The 25,066-nt window shown below is 42.4% G+C and overlaps 1 protein-coding gene across 1 annotated transcript; it reads right to left on the bottom strand.

The window, feature by feature from the left end:
• Positions 1–932: 932 nt before the first annotated feature.
• Positions 933–24,844, bottom strand: LOC131939854 (glucose dehydrogenase [FAD, quinone]). The gene is made up of 11 exons (XM_059298360.1): positions 24,541–24,844; positions 14,855–15,063; positions 13,492–13,681; positions 12,705–12,833; positions 6,664–6,785; positions 5,703–5,870; positions 4,079–4,229; positions 2,920–3,071; positions 2,451–2,628; positions 1,513–1,735; positions 933–1,103 (listed from the first exon to the last, which is right to left on the bottom strand). Exons 1-11 carry the CDS (start codon positions 24,668–24,670, stop codon positions 956–958), a joined length of 1,800 nt encoding a protein of 599 aa, XP_059154343.1. The 5' UTR covers positions 24,671–24,844; the 3' UTR covers positions 933–955.
• Between the last annotated feature and the right edge of the window lie 222 nt (positions 24,845–25,066).

The raw sequence follows: 25,066 nt of genomic DNA, 5'->3' as shown, positions 1-25,066 counted from the left end.
ACCAAACTACTACTCAAGCCAATCAATACTGTACTAATTTACTTACACTCTAAATCCGACTTAAAACAACTTTTCCCCCAGGATTTCACCATCTATCCAACAATTCTAAAACTCGACCGCCCCTCCCCCTACACCTTACTTACTCCACTACATACTAGAGAGAAACCGCTAAGTTCAAAGCAAGCACTCACAAGTGTAACGTGATCTACAGATCTACTATATATGAATACTTAATTACTGATCAGACATAACCCATAAAGTTGACGACGTAGCATCAATAAATGTCTGTCAAAGCTACCAGCTTAGAGAAATGGGAAGAAGTCCTGCAGTAAAGAACTTCAAGCTAGAAGCAAGTAAGGCGAATAAAATATTGTCACAAACTGTTCCAGATTCATGGGATATCTCCCCCCCCCCCCCAGCCCTACCCCCACTAGTGGTTATCCGAGACTTGTTGGTCGCCAGGTAAGCTGACGGTTAAAACATTCACTCCGACAAAACTGTCCCCACACAAACTCCCCACAAACCACCCCGTTTACACCCTCACCCCACACACACAAACCACCTCCCCTTACAAACACCCCAAAACCACTCCCCTCACACAAACAACTACCCTTATAAACACCCCAAAAACTACTCCCCTCATATACTCCCCACAAAACACCGCCTCTCACAAACCACTCACAGACTACCGCCTCTCCCCACACAAACTCCCCACAAGATAGCCCATCTCCCCACACGAACTCCTCACAAGATAGCCCATCTCCCCACTCAAACTCCCCACAAAATAGCACATATCCCCACCCCCCAAAATCTCCCCACAAGATAGCCCACCTCCCCACACAAACTCCCACAAGATAGCCCATTTTTTATTCCCTTTCACCCTCAAAATAACACATTAAACTCTCGTAACCCCCCCCCCCCAAATACCACCCTCACCCCACAAAGCTAACAAAGCCTAGACTGTGGTCGGCCCGCCGCGGTCCTCCAGCACCATGTGGGCGCACTTCTCTCCTACCATCACGATGGGGGTGTGGGTGTTCCCTGATGGTATGTACGGCATGATGGAGCCGTCAGCCACCCTCAGGCCTTTCACTCCAATCACCCTGGGATCAGACAGAATATTTCAGCTTTCACATACATACATACATACATCGATTAACACATCTCTAATTGTATAATCGTAATATATATATATATATATATATATATATATATATATATATATATATATATATATATATATATATATAGGCTTGTTACAATTCAAGATCAAACACTTTACATTGCATACATAATCTAGTACGTTACTTGAGAAATATTTCAAATGTCTAAGTGGTTTATTGTTTTATGTTTGTTATAATTAGTGGTAACCTACTTCAGATCAGTGGGTCAAATTAAAGGTTTTTTTTAAAGTAATGAGATAGTAAAGTTAATTTATTTTATTTTTAAATCTACTCCTGCACGATTTCACTGGCTCTGTGTTAAGTTATACATATTTTTTTTAAAACTAACCTCAATCGTGGGTCAACGACCGCCGTGGGGTCAGTGACCCTGCCCATCTTGCAGGTGCCCACCGGATGGTAGATGGTGTGGATCTTCTGCCGGACCATGCACTGCCAGTAGCCGTCCGTGTCGTACGCGTGCTCCTGGCAGAACCTGTTGGGCTTGTCCGCCGGCACCGACCCCAGGGCTTTCAAGGTCGCCGTCTCTTGGAATCTCTGGCAGTACCGGATACCTGGGGGGGGGGTGTGAGGGGGTTATTGTTGTAAGCTTATGGGTTGTTAAGTCGATAAGTCTGGACTAGTAGGTCACTCTCGTGGAATTAAAACTTACACCATGCAGTGTATAGTATTACAACCAGTTTGTAAGTTTAGTAAGTCAATAAGTCAATTAAAGTTTGTATCTAACCAGAGTGGTCTCACCTGACCTTATGGCCTTTGTCTCACCTGACCTTATAACCGTGGTCTTATCTGACCTTATGACCATTTTCTCACCTGACCTTATGACCTTTATCTCACCTGACCTTATAACCGTGGTCTCACCTGACCTCATGACCGTGGTCTCAATTGACCTTATGACCGTGGTCTCATCTGACCTTATGACCTTTGTCTCACCTGACCTCATAACCGTGGTCTCACCTGACCTTATGACCATTTTCTCACCTGACCTTATGACCTTTATCTCACCTGACCTTATAACCGTGGTCTCACCTGACCTTATGACCTTTGTCTCACCTGACCTTATAACCGTGGTCTCACCTGACCTTATGACCTTTGTCTCACCTGACCTTATGACCTTTGTCTCACTTGACCTTATGACCGTGGTCTCACCTGACCTTATGACCTTTGTCTCACATGACCTTATGACCTTTGTCTCACCTGACCTTATGACTTTGGTCTCACCTGACCTTATGATCTTGGTCTCATCTGACCTTATGACCTTTGTCTCACCTCTAACCAGAAGGTCAACGTCCTCCTGCCTGTGCAGGTAGTTGGGGTCAATGGACGGGTAATCAAACGGGTCACGTGACTTGAGCCTGATGACGCCACGACTCTCGGGGCGCAGGAGTGAGGCCTCACAGGCGAACATGTCGGTGTGAGTGTGGCGGTGGCTAGACTCCTGCAGGGTCTGGGGGAGAAACCACGCCCACGTGTCATAAATAGGGCTGGTAAGTAGGTCACAACCAATTCTATGGCTCATGCAGGTTTTATTGAGCCGTATAACTGGTTGGTGACCTACTTGCCAGCCCTATTGTCATGCGTACGTGGCAAAACATGGGGAACAAGTGCGCTTAAATATTAGTTTTGTGTTTATAATTTATTCTGTAAAAGATGTAAATTGATAAAACAGACATGACCCCCCCCCCCCCCACACCCCCTCCCACCTACCCCACCCCCACTCTATTGAAAGAGAACGTACCTCCTCACTGTAGCCAAACTTCCTCAGTGACTCTACCGTCCACGGAGTTTGGTGAAACATGATTTGAAAATCTGGCCAGTTCTGTTTCCGGCTTTTGTCATCTGTGCAGTCAAAGACTTGCACCTCCACGTAGTGACTGGAGCTGAGGATACCTGGGGTGAGGTGTTAGTGGAGGTGTGAGTATGGGTAGGGGTGTGGGTAAAGGTGTGTGAGGAGGTGTGGGTGGTCATGTGAGTGAAGGTTTGGGTGGTTGTGGTGAAGTGTGATCTATGATGTGGTTGTGTGTGTGGAGGTGTGGAGGTGTGGATGGAGGTGTCTGTAGTCGTGCGGGTGGTGGTGTGGGTGATGGTGGGGGTGGAGGTGAAGGTATTGTAGGAGGCACGTGTGAATGTGTGGGTGATGATTGGAGTTGTTAAAAAGGAGGTGGAGACAGTATCGTAGCGAGGGGGGGGGGGACAAATGTCCCCGGGCGCCGACCTTAGGGGGCGCCAAAATGGGTTGGAAAAATAAATTGAAAGGTTGAGGGGGGTGCAAATCGAAAGTTTGAGGGGGGTGCAAATGGAAATGTCAAGGGGGGGGGGGTGCAAATCGAAAGTTTGAGGGGGGGTGCAAATGGAAATCTCAAGGGGGGGTGCAAATCGAAAAGTTTGTCCCCGGGCGCCGGGAAGGGTCGCTACGCCTCTGGGTGGAGATGAGTGATTGTACAAGTATGGCTTGAGCCATGTAGACACATAGAATGTGCGACCATAAGGACAGTACTACATCATCAATTACTTGCCTTCAAGCAATTTTGCCTGTTCGGTAGACCCGTACACTTACCTGACCCAAACACCGGTACCGTAGCCCCTACACTTACCTGTCACAAACAACGGTACCGTACCCCCCTACACTTACCTGTCCCAAACACCGGTACCATACCCCCTACACTTACCTGTTCCATACACTGGTACATACCCCCTACACTTACCTGTCCCAAACAGCTGTTCCGTAGACCCGTACACTTACCTGTCCCAAACACCGGTACCGTAGCCCCTACACTTACCTGTCCCAAACAGCAGGACCTGTAGCCCCCTTAACTTACCTGTCCGGAACAGCTGGACCTGTACCCCCCTACACTTACCTGTCCCAAACAGTGGTACCTGTACCCCCCTACACTTACCTGTCCCAAACAGCTGGACCTGTAGCCGTGACCAGAGCGAATCGATCTGATCAGGTGTGGCGCTGACCGTCTGGTTCAAGCCGATGGAATACTCAAAGAACAGGTGGTCTTGTAGGTTCGATCCGACAGGTAAGTCTGCTACCACAGGTATCTGGAGGGTGGGGGAGAGGGGTGGGGGTTAAAATCAACGTGTCTAAGGTTAGATTGAAGTAAGGTATATTAACTTCCTCGTATACGAAGTATAGAGAAAGTATTGTAATCGTGTGAAAAATCGAAATAGAGATTTTTCACAAATCTCGACGTTTTACGCCTCCCTGAGTCGGAAAAACACAGCTTTGTAATTTTTTTCGTATGTCTGTGTGTATGTGTTTGTGTATGTGTGTGTATGTCTGTCATCACGATAACTTGAGTACCTTTACAGCTAGGTTGATGAAATTTCATATATAAGTATTATATCAAATGTGTATGTCTGTATCAACTTTTCAGCGATTTCCGACGACCAGAAGTGAAACTTATTCTACTTTCAATTATTCAAAAGCATATAACTTGAGAACTGTTTCTGATAGATAAACAACATTTCACAGGTAAGTAAAAGATCTAATTCTCTGCCTTCTGTCAAATTTTGAGTAATTTCCGTTGACCGGAAGTAGTAATTTACGCTTTTTCTTATATGAATTTATTATACACATATTGTTTGCCGTTCATTTGGTGAGCAGTTCTTTTTTTTTCTATGAGATTCTATTCTATTTTTAAAAGTTAAAGTACTTAAAAATGGATTAAAAATCATGTCTTATATCCCGAGTTGCCATCCCCCGCAGTGTTGTATAAGAATATTCGAGAACGTTTAGGGGAGATCACTCCCGCTTTATGTTTTTATCATTATTTGACAAAAGCATACATTATTAACAGACGCGGTAAATGATGGGGTTTGGTGTCATGCCAATCAAAACAGACGAAACATACAAGTACATAGCAACATGAAAATCTGTTGACATGACAACGTGTCTAGTTTCAATAGAAAAACACGAAAGAATTATCAAGACGACAGCGATACTCATGTAGCAAACAAGTGTAAAGAAACGGTGACACACTGTGTGAACATGATTACATAACACAGAATTGTAACAAGGTGACACCTTATGAAACAGCCGAGAGTATAACGACAGGTACCACACTATAAAACAGCCGTAAATAACGACTAGAGACACACTATAAAACAGCCGTAAATAACGAAAGGTGCCACACTATGAAACAGCCGTGACACCTTATGAAACAGCCGTGAGTGTAACGACAGGGGACATACTTAAAACAGCCGTGACACACTATGAAACAGCCGGGACACACTATAAAACAGCCGTGACACCTTATAAAACAGCCGTGACACACTATGAAACAGCCGTGACACCCTATAGAACAGCCGTGACACACTATGAAACAGCCGTGACACACTATAAAACAGCCGTGACACACTATAAAACAGCCGTGCCACACTATGAAACAGCCGTGACACACTATAAAACAGCCGTGCCACACTATAAAACAGCCGTGCCACACTATAAAACAGCCGTGCCACGATATAAAACAGCCGTGCCACACTATAAAACAGCCGTGACTGTTACCTTACCCCCAGCTCCTGCAGATGCTCCCTGGGTCCGACCCCGCTCAGCATGAGGATCTGTGGCGAGCCGATGGCCCCAGCCGACAGGATTATCTCCCTGTTGGCACGTATTGTCTCCTTCCTCCCCTGGTGGATTAGATCCACACCCACGGCCTGCTGGCCCTCGAAGATGATCTGTTCGGGTATTTACATCATCGTTAACTTCAACGTTAAAATCATCGTTAACATCGTCGTTAACATCGTCGTTAACATCATCGTTAACATCGTCATTAATATTATCGTTAAAATCGTCGTTAACATCGTCGTTAATATCAACGTTAAAATCGTTGTTCAGATCGTCGTTAACATCATCGTTAAAATCGTCATTAATATTATCGTTAAAATCGTCGTTCACATCGTCGTTAATATCATCGTTAAAATCGTCATTAATATTATCGTTAAAATCGTCGTTAACATCTTCGTTAATATCATCGTTAAAATCGTTGTTAACATTATCGTTAACATCGTCGTTAATATCATCGTTAAAATCGTTGTTAAGATCGTCGTAAACATCGTCGTTAATATCGTCGCTAACATTTTTATTAACATGGTCGTTAACATGATCTTTAACATCGTCGTTTGTATCGTTGTCACTTCGTCTTTAACTTCCGTCTTTGGCATTGTCGTTAGCATCGTTTTTAACATTTTCATTAACATCGTCGTTAACTCTGATGGGTACCTGTCTATGGTTAGGTAGGCTGGGCTTAGTGCTGACCACACTATTCCTTCATCTACCGAGGTCAAGAAACATGGAATCTACCTCATCGTTGGGAATGAATAGGAATCTTTGCTATCGTAGAAACAGCTGAACTCTACTTCAGCTGCGCCATTGAGGTAGAAGTGGCACTCAAGTTTGCTACAACACATCGGCCAAACACGTGCCTGCTTGTCTCCGCTCATCTTTTGTCACTCAAACCCCAGCACTCACCTTTCTCACGTGAGAGTTGATGCGCACGTGCAGGTTTTCTCGCGACAGGACGGTGTGTATGTACCCACGGGACGAGCTCCACCGGACACCCCTGTAGGAGTTGGACTGTGTCTGCGACAAACCTGGGGGGAGGGGGGGTAGTGGCGTCACACATTAGCTACAAGCTAAAGTGATAGATTGATAAATTTAAGACACCCGGAAGTGGTGACGTCACAAATAAGCATACACAAATAAAGATATTAACAGACCTGGAAGTAATGACGTCACACATTTATGGACCAGGAAGTAATGAGGCTACATATTAATAAACCTGGACATGATGACTTCACACACGGCTAGACTCTGACGTAATGACGTCACACACGGTCTGACCCGGTCGTAATGACGTCACACGCCGCTAAACGCGGACTTAATGACGTCACACACCGCTAGACCCGGGCGTAATGACGTCACACACGGCTAGACCCGGACGTCATGATATTGTAATTGGCTATGGCTGTAACCGGCGCATGTTTTCAAGATCACATGCCTGTGTAGATTCTCTTCAGCGCAGCGTGAAATAAAAATGTGAACATCGCGTGCTAACTTGTTTAATATTTCAAATCCAGACCAAAGCAAAAAAAAATTAGATTTTTTTTTTAATTAATGCGAGCATTTCTCTCTTAAGCCAGACGGGGGGTAAATACATAACCCTGCCTGCATTACATGCTAATACATGTTTTTGTGTCTTTTGAATTCAGTTTATTTTTAAATCATCGTGTTGATGAGTTGTGGAAAAAAATAGGGTTGTCCTTAGTGTAAAGAAGCTATAGATGTCTAGTTGTAACAGACGGGTTAATTATTGACACTCTTTGACACCAGGAATAAAATATATTTTTTATAAAACTTCCACAGACTTGAACTGCAATTGTCTTTTCTATTTAAATCAAGTTAATTATTTTTATGTGTTTTTTTTTAATCAACAAAACACGATTTATTTCTATTAGATTTTTGTGGGTTTTTTTTTTAATGGAGAATGGGCGCCATTTTAAGACGTCATATGATTATGGTGGTCCCGCCCACATCCCCTCACATGCACACACACTCACACACGCACACACACACACACCTTCCTATCTTGAACACGTCATATAAAGCTCATCCCACCAATCAGTAGCGTTACGGGGCGTGACTGGGGGTGCGATCGGCACCGGGTGATAATTAATCAACAAAATCTTTAAATTGACGGTCAAAATCAAAACGTTTTACCCAGTTCAAATAATAACAAAGTAGACGTGAAGGGTGACACCAAACCGAAAATGCACAAATTTTGGAAGAGGTAGAGTGGCACTGACATTTACAGCACCGGGTGTGACCCAACCTATTAGCGCCACTGCCATCTATATTTAGAACATGACGTCACCCCTGAACAAATCTTATATTTTCTGACTCTCCAAACGCCCACGCCTTGTGACCCCCTTATACTGTTTCTACACTCGTTAATTTCTATTTGCAAGATAACGTTTTAAAAATCGAAATAATAGCACATGCCTCGCTTCAGATATGAAGCAGACGATAGAAAACCTGGTTGTCACAATAGAAAATGTCACGAGGCGGCTGTCACATGGAGGGCTGTCACAACGAAATGACAGACAGACGAACAGCCTATCACAGGAAATTCGCAACGCTATAAACAGCTAATTTTTTCTCTCTTCCAAGAGATAGAATTCAATGTGCGAAATTAAAATTTAACAAGACGCATTGTTGAGTGGATCGCATTTTACCCCATCCTGGTATTAAATCTCATTGTTCTGCTGCGTGTTCCTGTAAACCCACTCTCCTCCCCCTCTCCTCTACACTCTACTCCCTCTGCCTCCCCATGCTTCACCTCTTTCGTTGAAGTCTATTATTTCTGGGAGTATCAGTTACCTCGCTCAGATTCCACGCTCTCCGGAGATTCCAGCCCTCGTGCATGGGCTAATTACAATACACCTGAGTTCAACCTGTTAGCTACCATCATACTGACCTGTGACCTACCATCATACTGACCTTTAAGCTACCATCATACTGACCTTAGAACTACCATCATACTGACCTTAGACCTAACATCATACTGATCTTTAAGTTACCATCATACTGACGTTAGAACTACCATCATACTTACCTTAGAGCTACCATCATACTGACGTGTGTCGTACCATCATACTGATCTTTAAGTTACCATCATACTGATCTTTAAGCTACCATTATACCAACTTGTAAACAACCACCCTAATGAACCCCCCTCCCCACCCCAATTCTCACCATCCCCCACCCCCTCTCCACCAACCCTCTTTACACAACCACTGTTTCCTAGCAACAAATCTTGAATTATCTTTCTTCTATTTTATGTATATTTAATAAGGGGAATAACCAGAATTGTGTTTACCTCGAGTTAACGCCCATGGGTTTTCACCGACACTTCAACCAACAGGCGGCGCTGCGTGAAATAAAACCTCACTTTCATTGGTCTCACATGTTCACCATTCATACGCCCCATACGCATACAATCACATATACATTACAATATACGTGGCCCCATGCGAACACAAGTCAAGAGATCTCGAAATGTTATTTTATCTTCTGGGGGTGGGGGGGTGGGGGGGTGGGGGTAGGGTCGGGGTGGGGGGGGTGGGATTAGGGCAGATAAATTATGTCTTTTTTCTGTCTGGTTCCATGAAAAATGACAAGTATTTTATATTCTATTTACATTCAAATATTCATAAGCAGGTTGTTTCACAATGTTGACGGCCCCCTCCCCCACCCCTCCTCACGTGTCCTATCTTATCCCACCTGTCTACATCCAGGTAGCAAATTTCTGTGAGTTTCCTGCCTTTCGCGCTATTTCCTACTCATCTTACAAGTCGTTTCTTAGGTCACAACGTCTATGTCTGCGTGGGTTTGTGGTTGAATCTCGTAACGCATTTTTTAAACATTTGCCAACGTGAGTGATAACTAAACAACCCAGGTAAATGGTTTCCGATGACAGCGCAAGAATATCAAATTTCAACTTAATTTTAAAAGTAAATTTAAAAGTCCATAATCAAAATTTTTAAAAAACGTGTGGGGTGGATAATTAGATTAAGTAGTGTTAGATTGTTGACACGTTCAGTTCTTTTGATTACGTGTATTTCTTTCTAATTCAGACTGATTAAAGCCCCTATGTAATCACTACCATCTGTTGTAGCACCAAGCCCATGTACATGTAATTTAAACCTACCTTTTCATGGGACGGCGTGGCCTATCGGTGGAGCGTTAGACCGCTAACCCGATAGTTTCGAGTTCGAATAGGGGTTCTTGAGTCCATCTCTGATGGGTACCTAACTCACTTTAGGGAAAATAAAGGCGGCTACATTATCCCTTTGTATGCCGAGGTCAAGAAACATATGAACTCCACTTCATCTGCCCAATAGATCGTTAAGTCTAAAGAGGAATCTTTACTTTAGTTTTCTTTTCAAACTATTTACCCAACCACCTTAGAGTAAGAATTTCTTTAAGATTTTAATTAAACTAAACCACTAGACACTCTTCTACTATATCTGTCATACATGCATGGGATTAAATCGACAAATTCATTTTTAACGTGTTTACGGTTTGTGTTTAGTGAATGAACTAAGAAAGTCAGCATCAAACGAGAAACATTGGGGGTGGGAGGAGTGGGGAAATGTTGACGTTTGCTGCACATCAATTCTATAATTTATTTCAGACATGTCTGTGGAAAGTCAGCCTTCCCACTCCTACCCCATACCACCCCCCCCCCATCCCCCACCACGGGAGCAAACCTATCGCCCCATCACATCCTCGGACGAAATAGAAGAAAAAAAAATAATTTTATAGACAACTTACACTTCAACCAGCGCATACGTCATTTCTCCCCCACCTCTCCCCCTCCCCGATAGTCTCAATCCACAACCCCCTGGAGAAAAAAAACGTCTAAAAGTAGCATTGTACTCATAAACGTGTGTCCGGGGGGGGGGGGACATTCCGTCTATCCATCCGAATGGAGGAATTTCCCATTCCCCCCCCCCCCCCCCCACCAACCCCATGTTATTTTTTTCCCTGAATAAATTATGTCGGATGGAAGGAATTTAAATGTTAATTGCTGCGTTAATTATCAAATTTAGCACGTTTCACCCGGGCGAGAGACGGGTGCACAAATTTTAAGTGTGTGCAAGTTCGGTAACTCCAGGTCAAGAATGTGAGTTGTCGGGCTGTAGGTGGGCGGGGCGAGCGAAATCCACCAGTTTCCGACTCGACACTGTCATTAAGGCTTGTCAGATCTTGGCACTGAAAGCTTTTAGGAATTATATTTGTCCTGGATTAATTTTTTTTCTTCTAATTGTAATTAATTTTAAACCACTTTTTTTTTGTTGGATAGCCAGTAATGTGTCTATACTGCATAATTTAAATCGCGAATTGATTAGCCTAATTCATTAGGCCGCAACTTTTGTCAATTTTTACCTTCCCCTCCCCCCACCGTCACACTTCGTCACAAAGCCAGATCCCATGCACATTAAAATGGCGTAACAAGTACGCCTATAACCTCAAAACCGCAGTTTAATTAATTTATTTTTTAAAACATGGATGTTTTCTAAACTATTGATGAGCTTAGTCAACATAAAATGTCTTCATCAATTTCTATTTCAATTTACAAAAACAGTTTATAAAAACCGCGAAATAACGGCTAAAATTCATTTGCTAACATTATTTTTTGTATAAATGAAAAAAGTGTGACGTCACACTATATGACCCACCCTCATTAGGTTGTAGTTCAATCAACACATTGTAATGAGATCTACGTCACGCTAATGGTTATAAATGTGATGTCTTTTCCACCATCTTAAAGAAGAATAAGAATAAGATGACTCATTTATGGGGTAATAAAATAATTTTGTTTTGTTTTGAATACATTTTCTGTCATAGTTTTATTGTATTAGGAACACTTATTCCACAAATTGGATGCCTAAGTAGGCGAAGTTAGCTATGTCTTTGGGAAATGTATTTGGGATGTGTAATATAAAACAACGATTCTGTTTTATGTTTTTAAAAATCTGTCAGATAAGTAAAATGTAGCTGATTTGGTGAAATAGTTGCCGTAGTGTATAATGTTCTTATCTATCAGAAGGATATTAGTTAAGGAAAAAATCTAAGGAACTAGATCAGCCAGCTAGTAATTGTGTCGACATTTTGTGTCGTCATTTAATAATGTTGATTCCTGACTGGTATTTGTTGTGAGGTAAGCTGAAATAACTTACACGGTGTAAGCTGAATCAACTTATATGGTGTAAGTTACACAGAAACCCCCAAACGGGTGATTATATTTGAAGTGACTTCTTTTTTTTTCATTGTATAAATCTTTTACAATAGTTTATTCCTTATGGGATAGTAAACCATAAATTAACAATAACATTAACAGTACTTCTTCATGAATAGAAAAATCGACTTCCGTATGTGTCGCCATCCCACCATTCAACAATACCATCCCACACACCCATCCCACACACCCATCCCACACAAACATCCCATACATCCATCCCACACAAACATCCTTCACATACTTCCCACAAATGCATCCCCCACATACACCCCACACAACCATCCCACACCACTATCCCTCACAACAACCCCCCCCCACAATCAGCCCACACAATCAGCCCCTCTGATTGAAACAAATGATGTTTACAAGCGAGGTACAGCTCGTGACGTCAGACCAAAGTTCCCAGAGTTAGCTTGTAGTACAAGCAGTTCAATCAACACTTTGTAATGTGATCTACGTCACGCTAATTGTTATAAATGCGATGCCCTTTTCCCCTATCTTAAAGCCCGCTGTACTACTCCTATCCCCCTTGCACTATTACCTCAAGTTTGTTTGTTTTTTAATCGATAAACACCCCTTTAAATTATTTCACTAATTTCATTATTCTATTACAAAGCTCTGACGTCACACTCCAAGGGCCAGCACTCGTGATCTCCCCGCACCAGCCTGCCCTCCCTTTGATTAAAACAACAGAGATGAAACTCACCTTCCATGACCTCCCCGTTGGGGTCAGATATCTTTAGCCCGAGTTCTTGACCAGCCCTGAGCAGATAATCGGTCAGTGGCATTGTCTTGGGCACCGAGACTTTGAGGGGCCCACCCCGCCCGTGGTACTCTGCGACACAGAAATAAATTGGCTTGTTGGAGGCGGGGTTAGTCTGGCTTGTTTACTAACGTTAACGTTGTGGCCAGATCAATTTTCCAGCAATCCGACCAGCACACAGTACACGCATTTACTCGGTTTGACCATAGCTTTTATACATGATACACAACATAAAATGGTTGTATTGCTCAATAACAAGAGCAGACCTGAACTGTTACATTAAGCATTACATGAGACAGATGTCATGTTTTTCAAATTGTGTGTTCCTTGAGAGTGTTTCTTTCAGACTTTTTTCTCCGGTGGTGGGCACGTTAAACTTCCGGGGGAAGGGGGTGGCATACATTGATAAAAGTATTTATTGTCTATATAAATTATAATTCGTTCAGGAGGGGGGTGGGAGGGGGCAGTAGAAGTGTTTCAGAGACGGGTAACCGTCGCCATCCCCCCCCCCCCCCCCCCCCACTTTTAAGAGATGCCTGAAAGAAACATTGCACTATACGGATTAGAAAAGTAATCAGACCTTGAAAGCGATTAATCGGACATACAATCATGAAATTGGACATTTAAAATATAAACGTTGAAACGGACAATGAGAAATTAATACTGATCAGTTGGGCAGTGTATTTGTACATCAGGACATGGAAGTAAAGAACTGGAATCTGTCACCTACCAGAATTGGCAAGGCTTGGCTCTTGCATATCTTCCGACTTGATGAAAAACGGAAGAACGTCCTTGTAGCTCCACCCATCGGCGCCTAGCTCCGCCCACCTGTCGTAGTCCAGCTTGTGGCCTCTGATGGCGACCATGCTGTAGAGGTTTGAAGTCCCGCCCAGAACCTTGCCTCGGGGCCAGAAGGCTCTCTGGGGGGGGGGAAGAAAAGGTCATGAAAGGTTACGTCAGGACAAGGGTCCTAACTCTAGCTGTGACCTGGTCACGTGTCATGTACTCACCTGGTCACGTGTCATGTACTCACCTGGTCACGTGTCATGTACTCACCTGGTCACGTGTCATATACTCACCTGGTCACGTGTCATGTACTCAGTCACGTGTCATGTACTCACCTGGTCACGTGTCATCTGCTCACCTGGTCACGTGTCATGTACTCACCTGGTCACGTGTCATGTACTCGCCTGGTCACGTGTCATGTACTCACCTGGTCACGAGTCATGTACTCACCTGGTCACGTGTCATGTACTCACCTGGTCATGTGTCATTTACTCATCTGGTCATGTGCCATGTACTCACCTGGTCACGTGTTATGTACTCACCTGGTCACGTGTCATGTACTCATCTGGTCATGTGTCATTTACTCAACTGGTCACGTGTCATGTACTCACCTGGTCATGTGTCATTTACTCACCTGGTCACGTGTTATGTACTCACCTGGTCACGTGTCATGTACTCATCTGGTCACGTGTCATGTACTCACCTGGTCACGTGTCGTGTACTCACCTGGTCACGTGTCATGTACTCACCTGGTCACGTGTCGTGTACTCACCTGGTCTGGTCACGTGTCATGTACTCACCTGGTCACATGTCATGTACTCACCTGGTCGCGTGTCATGTACTCACCTGGTCACGTGTCGTGTACTCACCTGGTCACGTGTCATGTACTTACCTGGTCACGTGTCATGTACTCACCTGGTCACGTGTCGTGTACTCAACTGGTCACGTGTCGTGTACTCACATGGTCACGTGTCATGTACTCACCTGGCCACTCACCTGGTCAAGTGTCATGTACTCACCTGTCCACTCACCTGGTCACGTGTCATGTACTCACCTGGTCACGTGTCATGCACTCACCTGGTCACGTGTCATGCACTCACCTGGTCACGTGTCATGTACTCACCTGGTCACGTGTCATGTACTCACCTGGTCACGTGTCATGTACTCACCTGGTCACGTGTCATGTACTCACATGGTCACGTGTCATGTACTCACCTGGTCACGTGTCGTCTTCTCACCTGGTCACGTGTCATCTACTCACCTGGTCACGTGTCATGTACTCACCTGGTCACGTGTCATGTACTCACCTGCCCATTAAACCCCCTAAGCCCGTGTTTCTGCGGCTCCGTGTAGTACTCCCAGTCGTGTTTTGAGTGCATGTTCAGGTGGGACAGCCCGGGGGTCATGATGTTGAAGTCCCCCCGGTCGTCTCCCCCTGCCTCCAGCAGCAAGACCGTCACGTCCTTGACCTCAGACAAGCGGCTGGCCACCACACAACCAGCAGACCCTGCGCCGACTGGACAAGACAGGTGGACAATGTTTAGATAGACAAGACAGGTGGACAAGACAGGTGGACAATGTTTAGATGGACAAGACAGGTGGACAAGACAGGTGGACAATGTTTAGATGGACAAGACAGGTGGACAATGTTTAGATGGACAAGACAGGTGGACAATGTTTAGGAGGACAAGACAGATGGACAATGTTTAGATGGACAAGACAGGTGGACAATGTTTAGATGGACAAGACAGGTGGACAATGGTTAGATGGACAAGACAGATGGACAATGTTTAGATAGACAAGACAGGTGGACAATGTTTAGCTGGACAAGACAGGTGGACAATGTTTAGCTGGACAAAACAGGTGGACAATGTTTAGATGGACAAGACAGATGGACAATGTTTAGCTGGACAAGACAGATGGACAATGTTTAGATGGACAAGACAGGTGGACAATGGTTAGATGGACAAGACAGGTGGACAATGGTTAGATGGACAAGACAGGTGGACAATGTTTAGATGGACAAGACAGGTGGACAATGTTTAGATGGACAAGACAGGTGGACAATGGTTAGATGGACAAGACAGATGGACAATGGTTAGATGGACAGGACAGATGGACAATGTTTAGATGGACAGGACAGATGGACAATGTTTAGATGGACAGGACAGATGGACAATGTTTAGATGGACAAGACAGATGGACAATGTTTAGATGGACAAGACAGGTGGACAATGGTTAGATGGACAAGACAGGTGGACAAGACAGATGGACAATGTTTAGATGGACAAGACAGGTGGACAATGTTTAGCTGGACAAGACAGATGGACAAGACAGATGGACAATGTTTAGATGGACAAGACAGGTGGACAATGTTTAGATAGACAAGACAAGTGGACAATGTTTAGATGGACAAGACAGGTGGACAATGTTTAGATGGACAAGACAGGTGGACAATGTTTAGATGTACAAGACAGATGGACAATGTTTAGCTGGACAAGACAGGTGGACAATGTTTAGCTGGACAAGACAGATGGGCAAGACAGATGGACAATGTTTAGATGGACAAGACCGATGGACAATGTTTAGCTGGACAAGACAGATGGACAAGACAGATGGACAATGTTTAGCTGGACAAGACAGATGGACAATGTTTAGATTGACAAGACAGATGGACTATATTTAGATGGACAAGACAGATGGACAATGTTTAGATAGACAAGACAGATGGACAATGTTTAGCTGGACAAGACAGGTGGACAATGGTTAGCTGGACAAGACAGATGGACAATGTTTAGATAGACAAGACAGATGGACAATGTTTAGATTGACAAGACAGATGGACAATATTTAGATGGACAAGACAGATGGACAATGTTTAGCTGGACAAGACAGGTGGACAATGTTTAGATGGACAAGACAGGTGGACAATGTTTAGATGGACAAGACAGATGGATAATTTTTAGATGGACAAGACAGGTGGACAAGACAGGTGGACAAGACAGGTGGACAATGTTTAGATGGACAAGACAGATGGACAATGTTTAGATGGACAAGACAGTTGGACAATGTTTAGATGGACAAGACAGATGGACAATGTTTAGCTGGACAAGACAGCTGGACAATTTTTAGATGGACAAGACAGGTGGACAAGACAGGTGGACAAGACAGGTGGACAATGTTTAGATGGACAAGACAGGTGGACAATGTTTAGATGGACAAGACAGATGGATAATGTTTAGATGGACAAGACAGATGGACAATGTTTAGCTGGACAAGACGGATGGACAATGTTTAGCTGGACAAGACAGGTGGACAATGTTTAGATGAACAAGACAGATAGACAATGTTTAGCTGGACAAGACAGATGGACAATGTTTAGCTGGACAAGACAGATGGACAAGACAGGTGGACAATGTTTAGCTGGACAAAACAGGTGGACAATGTTTAGATGGACAAGACAGATGGACAATGTTTAGCTGGACAAGACAGATGGACAATGTTTAGATGGACAAGACAGGTGGACAATGGTTAGATGGACAAGACAGGTGGACAATGGTTAGATGGACAAGACAGGTGGACAATGTTTAGATGGACAAGACAGGTGGACAATGTTTAGATGGACAAGACAGGTGGACAATGGTTAGATGGACAAGACAGATGGACAATGGTTAGATGGACAGGACAGATGGACAATGTTTAGATGGACAGGACAGATGGACAATGTTTAGATGGACAGGACAGATGGACAATGTTTAGATGGACAAGACAGATGGACAATGTTTAGATGGACAAGACAGGTGGGCAATGGTTAGATGGACAAGACAGGTGGACAAGACAGATGGACAATGTTTAGATGGACAAGACAGGTGGACAATGTTTAGCTGGACAAGACAGATGGACAAGACAGATGGACAATGTTTAGATGGACAAGACAGGTGGACAATGTTTAGATAGACAAGACAAGTGGACAATGTTTAGATGGACAAGACAGGTGGACAATGTTTAGATGGACAAGACAGGTGGACAATGTTTAGATGTACAAGACAGATGGACAATGTTTAGCTGGACAAGACAGGTGGACAATGTTTAGCTGGACAAGACAGATGGACAAGACAGATGGACAATGTTTAGATGGACAAGACCGATGGACAATGTTTAGCTGGACAAGACAGATGGACAATGTTTAGCTGGACAAGACAGATGGACAATGTTTAGATTGACAAGACAGATGGACTATATTTAGATGGACAAGACAGATGGACAATGTTTAGATAGACAAGACAGATGGACAATGTTTAGCTGGACAAGACAGGTGGACAATGGTTAGCTGGACAAGACAGATGGACAATGTTTAGATAGACAAGACAGATGGACAATGTTTAGATTGACAAGACAGATGGACAATATTTAGATGGACAAGACAGATGGACAATGTTTAGCTGGACAAGACAGGTGGACAATGTTTAGATGGACAAGACAGGTGGACAATGTTTAGATGGACAAGACAGATGGATAATTTTTAGATGGACAAGACAGGTGGACAAGACAGGTGGACAAGACAGGTGGACAATGTTTAGATGGACAAGACAGATGGACAATGTTTAGATGGACAAGACAGTTGGACAATGTTTAGATGGACAAGACAGATGGACAATGTTTAGCTGGACAAGACAGCTGGACAATTTTTAGATGGACAAGACAGGTGGACAAGACAGGTGGACAAGACAGGTGGACAATGTTTAGATGGACAAGACAGGTGGACAATGTTTAGATGGACAAGACAGATGGATAATGTTTAGATGGACAAGACAGATGGACAATGTTTAGCTGGACAAGACGGATGGACAATGTTTAGCTGGACAAGACAGGTGGACAATGTTTAGATGAACAAGACAGATAGACAATGTTTAGCTGGACAAGACAGATGGACAATGTTTAGCTGGACAAGACAGATGGACAAGACAGGTGGACAATGTTTAGCTGGACAAGACAGGTGGAAAATGTTTAGATGGACAAGACAGGTGGACAATTTTTAGATAGATAAGACAGATGGACAAGACAGATGGACAATGTTTAGATGAACAAGACAGATAGACAATGTTTAGCTGGACAAGACAGATGGATAATATTTAGATGGACAAGACTGATGGACAAGACAGATGGACAATGTTTAGATGGACAAGACAGGTGGACAATGTTTAGCTGGACAAGACAGATGGACAATATTTAGATGGACAAGACTGATGGACAAGACAGATGGACAATGTTTAGATGGACAAGACAGGTGGACAAGACAGATGGACAAGACAGGTGGACAATGTTTAGATGGACAAGACAGGTGGACAAGACAGATGGACAAGACAGGTGGACAATGTTTAGATGGACAAGACAGGTGGACAAGACAGATGGACAAGACAGGTGGACAATGTTTAGATGGACAAGACAGATGGACAAGACAAGTTGACAATGTTTAGCTGGACAAGACAGGTGGACAATGTTTAGATGAACAAGACAGATGGACAATGGTTAGCTGGACAAGACGGATGGACAAGACAGATGGCAGTGGCGTAGCGAGGTCGGGTGTCACCCGGTGCGGCACTTAATGGTGTCACCCCCAGAGGCGTAGCGACCCTTACCGGGGACAAACTTTCAAGTTTTCGATTTGCACCCACCCTCAAGTTTTTCTCCATTTATTTTGCTATTTTTTGCCTTGGTGTCACCCCCTTAAATGGTGTCACCCGGTGCGGTCCGCACCCCCCGCCCCCACCTCGCTACGCCCCTGACAGATGGACAATGTTTAGCTAAATGTATAAACCTATCAGATATAATTCGGCGAATAAACATTTCTATAATACTTATAGTAATAATAATAATTATAACTATATTAATGATAGATTTAGGCTGCAGAGGATACATGTTGAACCCCTCCACCAAAGAAATCTCTATTGCAAGAGTCAGAATGCACCCCCGCCACGCCCCCCCCCCCCCATGTTCATACACACACACGCACGCACACACACACACTTTCAACAAATTACGAATGAATTCAATTTTTACTCCTGATCCTAAAGATTATCATTTTTCCTCATCAACAAAACTACTACAGCCTACATTGTAAGCCGTCATTCTCTCCCGTCAAATATTTTTGTCGACGCCTATGCATAATCCAATATCGTCTTAATGCCTGTTAATGGATGATGATAAAACCATTAGCCAAAGACGTCTTAAGTTTTTTTTTCTTTCGTCCTTCATTTTCTCTCAAAATTTGGTTTGTGTTCCTTTTTAGCTTATGCGGCTTTTTTTTTCCCTTTACATTCGCTTCCAATAGTTCTAGAATTTGGACACGGGTGTCTGTGGGGTATGTTATCTGATCGTTGGAACTCTGCAACACATTTTGTTGCCGTTCTCTCATGTTATATTGTAATAAAAATTCACATTTCGATAAAAGACCAACATTTCCACTATCAAATAAAGACCAAACTGTTGGCCGAAAGACCAAACTGTTGGCCGAAAGACCAAACTGTTGGCCGAAAGACCAAACTGTTGGCCCAAAACAAAAACAAAACAATATCATGACCCCCAACTAAAACCCAAATGATAACCCCCCTAAAAAAAAAACCGTTTTTTTTTTTAAACTATCAAACTTTCTGAAATCTCTCCCCGTGAAAGATACAAGAGACAAAGAAAAAGCTAAAAAAGAAATAATGACGCCTTTCACTGGGACTTAATTCATCCGTCTGCTGACGCTCATCGGAACCAAACTAAATTGCTCGACAATTTTAAGAGCAGTACTTAAAATAAGTCAAATTTCTGGCGAAAGTAGTCGTAATTAAAATTGTTCTAATTTTTTTAATGGGCGCTCTTTATAACTTTATATACAATTTCGAGCAAAATCTATTGGCTTTTTTACTGACTATAGAAGTGGGAAATTTTTCTGTTCAATAATCCATAATCAGTATTCCATGATCAATGGTCTTTTCAATAATCGATTCTAAATATTCAATTCAATCAATGGGTTTTTTTTTTCAATAATCAATTCGCAATATTCAATTGCAGGAGAGATTCGTGAGTTAACGTTATCATATATATATATATATATATATATATATATATATATGAGTAAGTTTTAGAAAACGTATAACACATCTACACACCCAGCACATACCAGTACTCAAACAAAACTAATCTTTGATGAGAAATAAATTGAATTTCATTTTTTTTCTCTATTGTAATAACAATAAACCGGGAGTGATCTCCCCTAAACTTTCTCGAATATTCTTATATAAATTCACAGGGGATGGAAACTCGGGCTATAGACATGATTTTTAATCCATTTTATATACTTAAAGTTTTAAAAATAGAATAAAATCTCGTAGACAAAAGAATTGCACACCAAGTGAACGCCAAATACAAAAGTGCATAATAGTGCGCAATATTATTAGTACTTTAAAAATTTACATTAGTTTTTTGAGAAATCGGAAGTAGCGTAAATTACTACTTCCGGTCAACGGAAATTACTCAAAATTTAACACAAGGTAGAGAATTAGATCTTTTACTTACATGTGCAATTTCATTTATCTATCTGAAATAGTACTCAAGTTATAGGCTTTTGAAAAATTCAAAGTAGATAAAGTACCACTTCCGGTTGTCGGAAATCGCTCAAAAGTTGATACGGATCTACGATTTTGATATAATACTTATATATGAAATTTCATCAACCTAGCTGTAACGATACTCAAGTAATCGTGTTTACACACAGACAGACACACACACACACTGACATACGGACAAGATTGCAAAATTATGTTTTTCCGTATGAGTGAGGTGTAAAAACATCGAGATTTGTAAAAATCTTGATTTTTTTTTTTTTTTGCACGATTACAAGACTTTCTCTATACTTCGTATATACGAGAAAGTAAAAAAGCATCGTCGTTGTGTAATTACAGCTTGGGATATAATTAACTTTTTTTCATTAAAGACAAATTCACAGATGGGACATGTCATCACCGCCATTTTGCTGACGTCATGATGTTTAATTTATCTTAAAATTTGTGTTTGTTTAATTTTCTCTTGTAATGTGTGGGCTTCAACTGAGGTGGGGTTTTTTTTTCCACTGAAATAACGTTAAGATATTTCAGGTAAAATGTAATTTAAAATGACCGTTTCGGCTTTTAAAACACATCGTAAATCTAAATGTGCTAACAGTTTTGTGGTCTTTTTATTTTTGGAAATGAATTTACTTTTAAAAAAAAATTCATAAAAAACGTTTTAATAACAAGCTTTTATGTAATGATGCACTAAAAAGTAGAAAATAAATTATAGACTACTATTTAAATAACTATAAAGAAAAGCGTGGGTCACTTTAGTATCTATTGGATACCTTTACTAATGTTAAGGAAGACACCCACGCTTTTCTTTATAGTTATTTAAATAGTAGTCTATAATTTATTTTCTACTTTTTAGTGCATCATTACATAAAAGCTTGTTATTAAAACGTTTTTTATGAATTTTTTTTCAGTACTTTACATGTTTTATCTACAATAGAGTTACATGACTAAAAACCATTGCGCGCCTACTGAATATCACGTTCAGTAGGCGCGCAATGGTTTTTGAACGCAGCCATTACGTGGTCGTGATGGCGCAGCTATTGATGACGCGTGTGGTGTGGTTGGCTAGACATGCCTACTAATTCGGTCCAAATTTTAATTAATTCATAAAAAATCAATTAGGCATCCAATTAAGTCAAATTTAGTTTCAGATTGCATTGTCTTCATGTCTTGACCCACGTGCCAACTTTGAATCGTGTCGGTCAAGTAGAACTGTCCGAATTTTCACTCCTGCGTTTCCGTCAAGACAGACAGACAGAGGAAGTGAGTTAAATAAAAGCTTGTAAAAACTGATTATCAAAGCATTTTATTATTTTTAACTTTTTTTTTTTAAAGACTGGATAAAGCGATAGATGATATTTTTGTTGATTTATATTTTAAACTTGTTAAATGAAGGATTCCATGAAAGTTTTAACTACTTATTTTTTAAACTGCTTAATGTCGTAATGCATGATAATGTTACTGATACAATCTCAGAGTAGAATTTTTTGGAAATGTAAGGACGTCTGTTTGTTTAAATTTGCCGTGTATCAATTTTTTCATTTGAATATATTCACACTGCTTACATATTTTTGTTAAATTCGCACTGCTTACATATTTGTCATTTGGATACATTCGCGAAAGCAGCCGGAATATCGAGGGCCTAGATTGGAGGAGTCGCCCAAAACAGTATGCTGTAAAGGTGTGTTTGCGTCATTGTGTCTCACAATGGGTTCACAGGTGATGTTAATGATAATGATTGTAGAGGGTGGGGTCAAAAACAGCAATCTGGAAGTCAATTTCAATTTAGATGGATGAATGTCATGCTTGTTTTACCGGCCCAGCTCGTGTGATGGCATACAGTCATGACGTCCTATAATGCTGGCTATTCCAGTACTGGAGGAACCAAGGTCTACCGCAGAGGCGTAGCGACCCTTCCCGGCGCCCGGGGACATATGTCCCCCCACCCGCCCCGCCCCCCCCCCCCCTCGCTACGCCTCTGGTCTATCGATAAGGACATTAAGCCCGGCCTGAGGTGGGCTTGTCCACGTTTTTCGAAGGGCTTCAACATTTCTGTGATGTCCGTTGGTGCTGTCTGGTTGGATGTCATCATGTTTCACGTGTCACTGATATCCGTTGGTGTGTTCTATGCATGACGTCATATTCCACATGGCAAAGTATCGAGAAAAATGGTCCCACAGAGGTAACTCTTCATCACTCCTGAGGTCGTAGAACGACCCTCGGAGGAACGAAAAAAACTTGATATATCTTAGTGAAAACTCCGAAAGAAGTGACCGTTCCGAATTTTCCAATGTAAACATTGATAATTTGGTGAAAAACGATGACTATTTGCAAAACAGTTTTTAGGGTACTTTGGCTCTGCACATCTGGCTCATTATTTCAATAAAACTGGGTAGATGAATTGGCCTAATAGAAAAACTATTGCAGCCTCTACTCACACGGCGGTGGCTAAAAAGTGACCGCCAGTGAAATTCTTTTAACAAGCTATTTATCGAAAAAAAAATGTGCCGAACGACCCCCTTGATATTTTGTGAAGTCGTATAAAAACGCCTATGGATGTCAGAAAAAAAACTTGCCATATCTGAGAAAAATCGGTAAAGCGGTCAAAACTGACCAGTCGTATTTCCCTATATAATCATTGTAATTTATGTAAAAACGGGGTATTTCAACAAAAGATTTTAGGGTACTTAACCTCTGTACATCTGGCTGATTTTTTGCATGGACTCTAAGCCCTGGTTGAGGGCTAAAAAATGACCGCAAGTGAAATTCTTCTGATATCATTTATATATTATAAACAAAATTGCCGATGACGTCAATGCTGCAGTACTTACTGACGTCATAGCTGCTGTACTTACTGACGTCATAGCTGCTGTACTTACTGACGTCATAGCTGCTGTACTTACTGACGTCATAGCTGCTGTACTTACTGACGTCATAGCTGCAGTACTTACTGACGTCATAGCTGCTGTACTTACTGACGTCATAGCTGCTGTACTTACTGACGTCATAGCTGCTGTACTTACTGACGTCATAGCTGCCGTACTTACTGACGTCATAGCGGCTGTACTTACTGACGTCATAGCTGCAGTACTTACTGACGTCATAGCTGCTGTACTTACTGACGTCATAGCTGCTGTACTTACTGACGTCATAGCTGCTGTACTTACTGACGTCATAGCTGCTGTACTTACTGACGTCATAGCTGTTGTACTTACTGACGACATAGCTGCTGTACTTACTGACGACATAGCTGCTGTACTTACTGACGTCATAGCTGCTGTACTTACTGACGTCATAGCTGCTGTACTTACTGACGTCATAGCTGCTGTACTTACTGACGTCATAGCTGCTGTACTTACTGACGTCATAGCTGCTGTACTTACTGACGATGTAATCATAGCTGGAGTTCATCTTCCCCGCCAGCCCAGCTCCCGGCTCCGGCTCCCCATTGAGGTACGTGTACAGCACATAGGCCACCACTCCGACCTGCACAGCCGTCAGAAGGTTGAACATGGCGTCACTCTCTGACACTCTGTAGTACTCACTTCGACACTCCTAGTACACACTTCGACACTCCTAGTACACACTTCGACACTCCTAGTACACACTTCGACACTCCTAGCACACACTCCGACACTCTGGCTACACACTTGAAGCTTTGTCGTGTCAACAAGAAAGGAACATATGACAGGCTGAGTTGCCAGATAAAAAAACTGGATTTCTAACTAAGAGTTGTGGATTTTTTTCCATTGAATTTGTTTATCCAAAATAAGTGGGTCAAGGTCTAGTGTCAAAGATAGTGGGGAAAATAAAAGGCAAATACTTTTACGTGGTAGACTATATAGATGTGTTGTACAGAGGGGTTGTTAGAGCGTAAAGCTGTACATGGTGCTGTTAGAGAGTAAAGCT

This window comes from Physella acuta, unplaced genomic scaffold (genome assembly GCF_028476545.2).
Source record: "Physella acuta isolate Inbredline_101_S28 unplaced genomic scaffold, ASM2847654v3 ptg000297l, whole genome shotgun sequence".
NCBI lineage: Eukaryota > Metazoa > Mollusca > Gastropoda > Physidae > Physella > Physella acuta.
This window is presented reverse-complemented; position numbering and strand designations above follow the sequence as displayed.

Coding starts and splice junctions, on each gene's coding strand:
- LOC131939854 (XM_059298360.1), bottom strand. CDS start 24,670: ATGTTCAACCTTCTGACGGCTGTGCAGGTCGGAGTGGTGGCCTATGTG. Junction 5,871..6,663: donor TCAACTCTCACGTGAGAAAG/GTGAGTGCTGGG, acceptor ATACCCGAACAG/ATCATCTTCGAGGGCCAGCA. Junction 4,230..5,702: donor AGCATCTGCAGGAGCTGGGG/GTAAGGTAACAG, acceptor CCCACCCTCCAG/ATACCTGTGGTAGCAGACTT.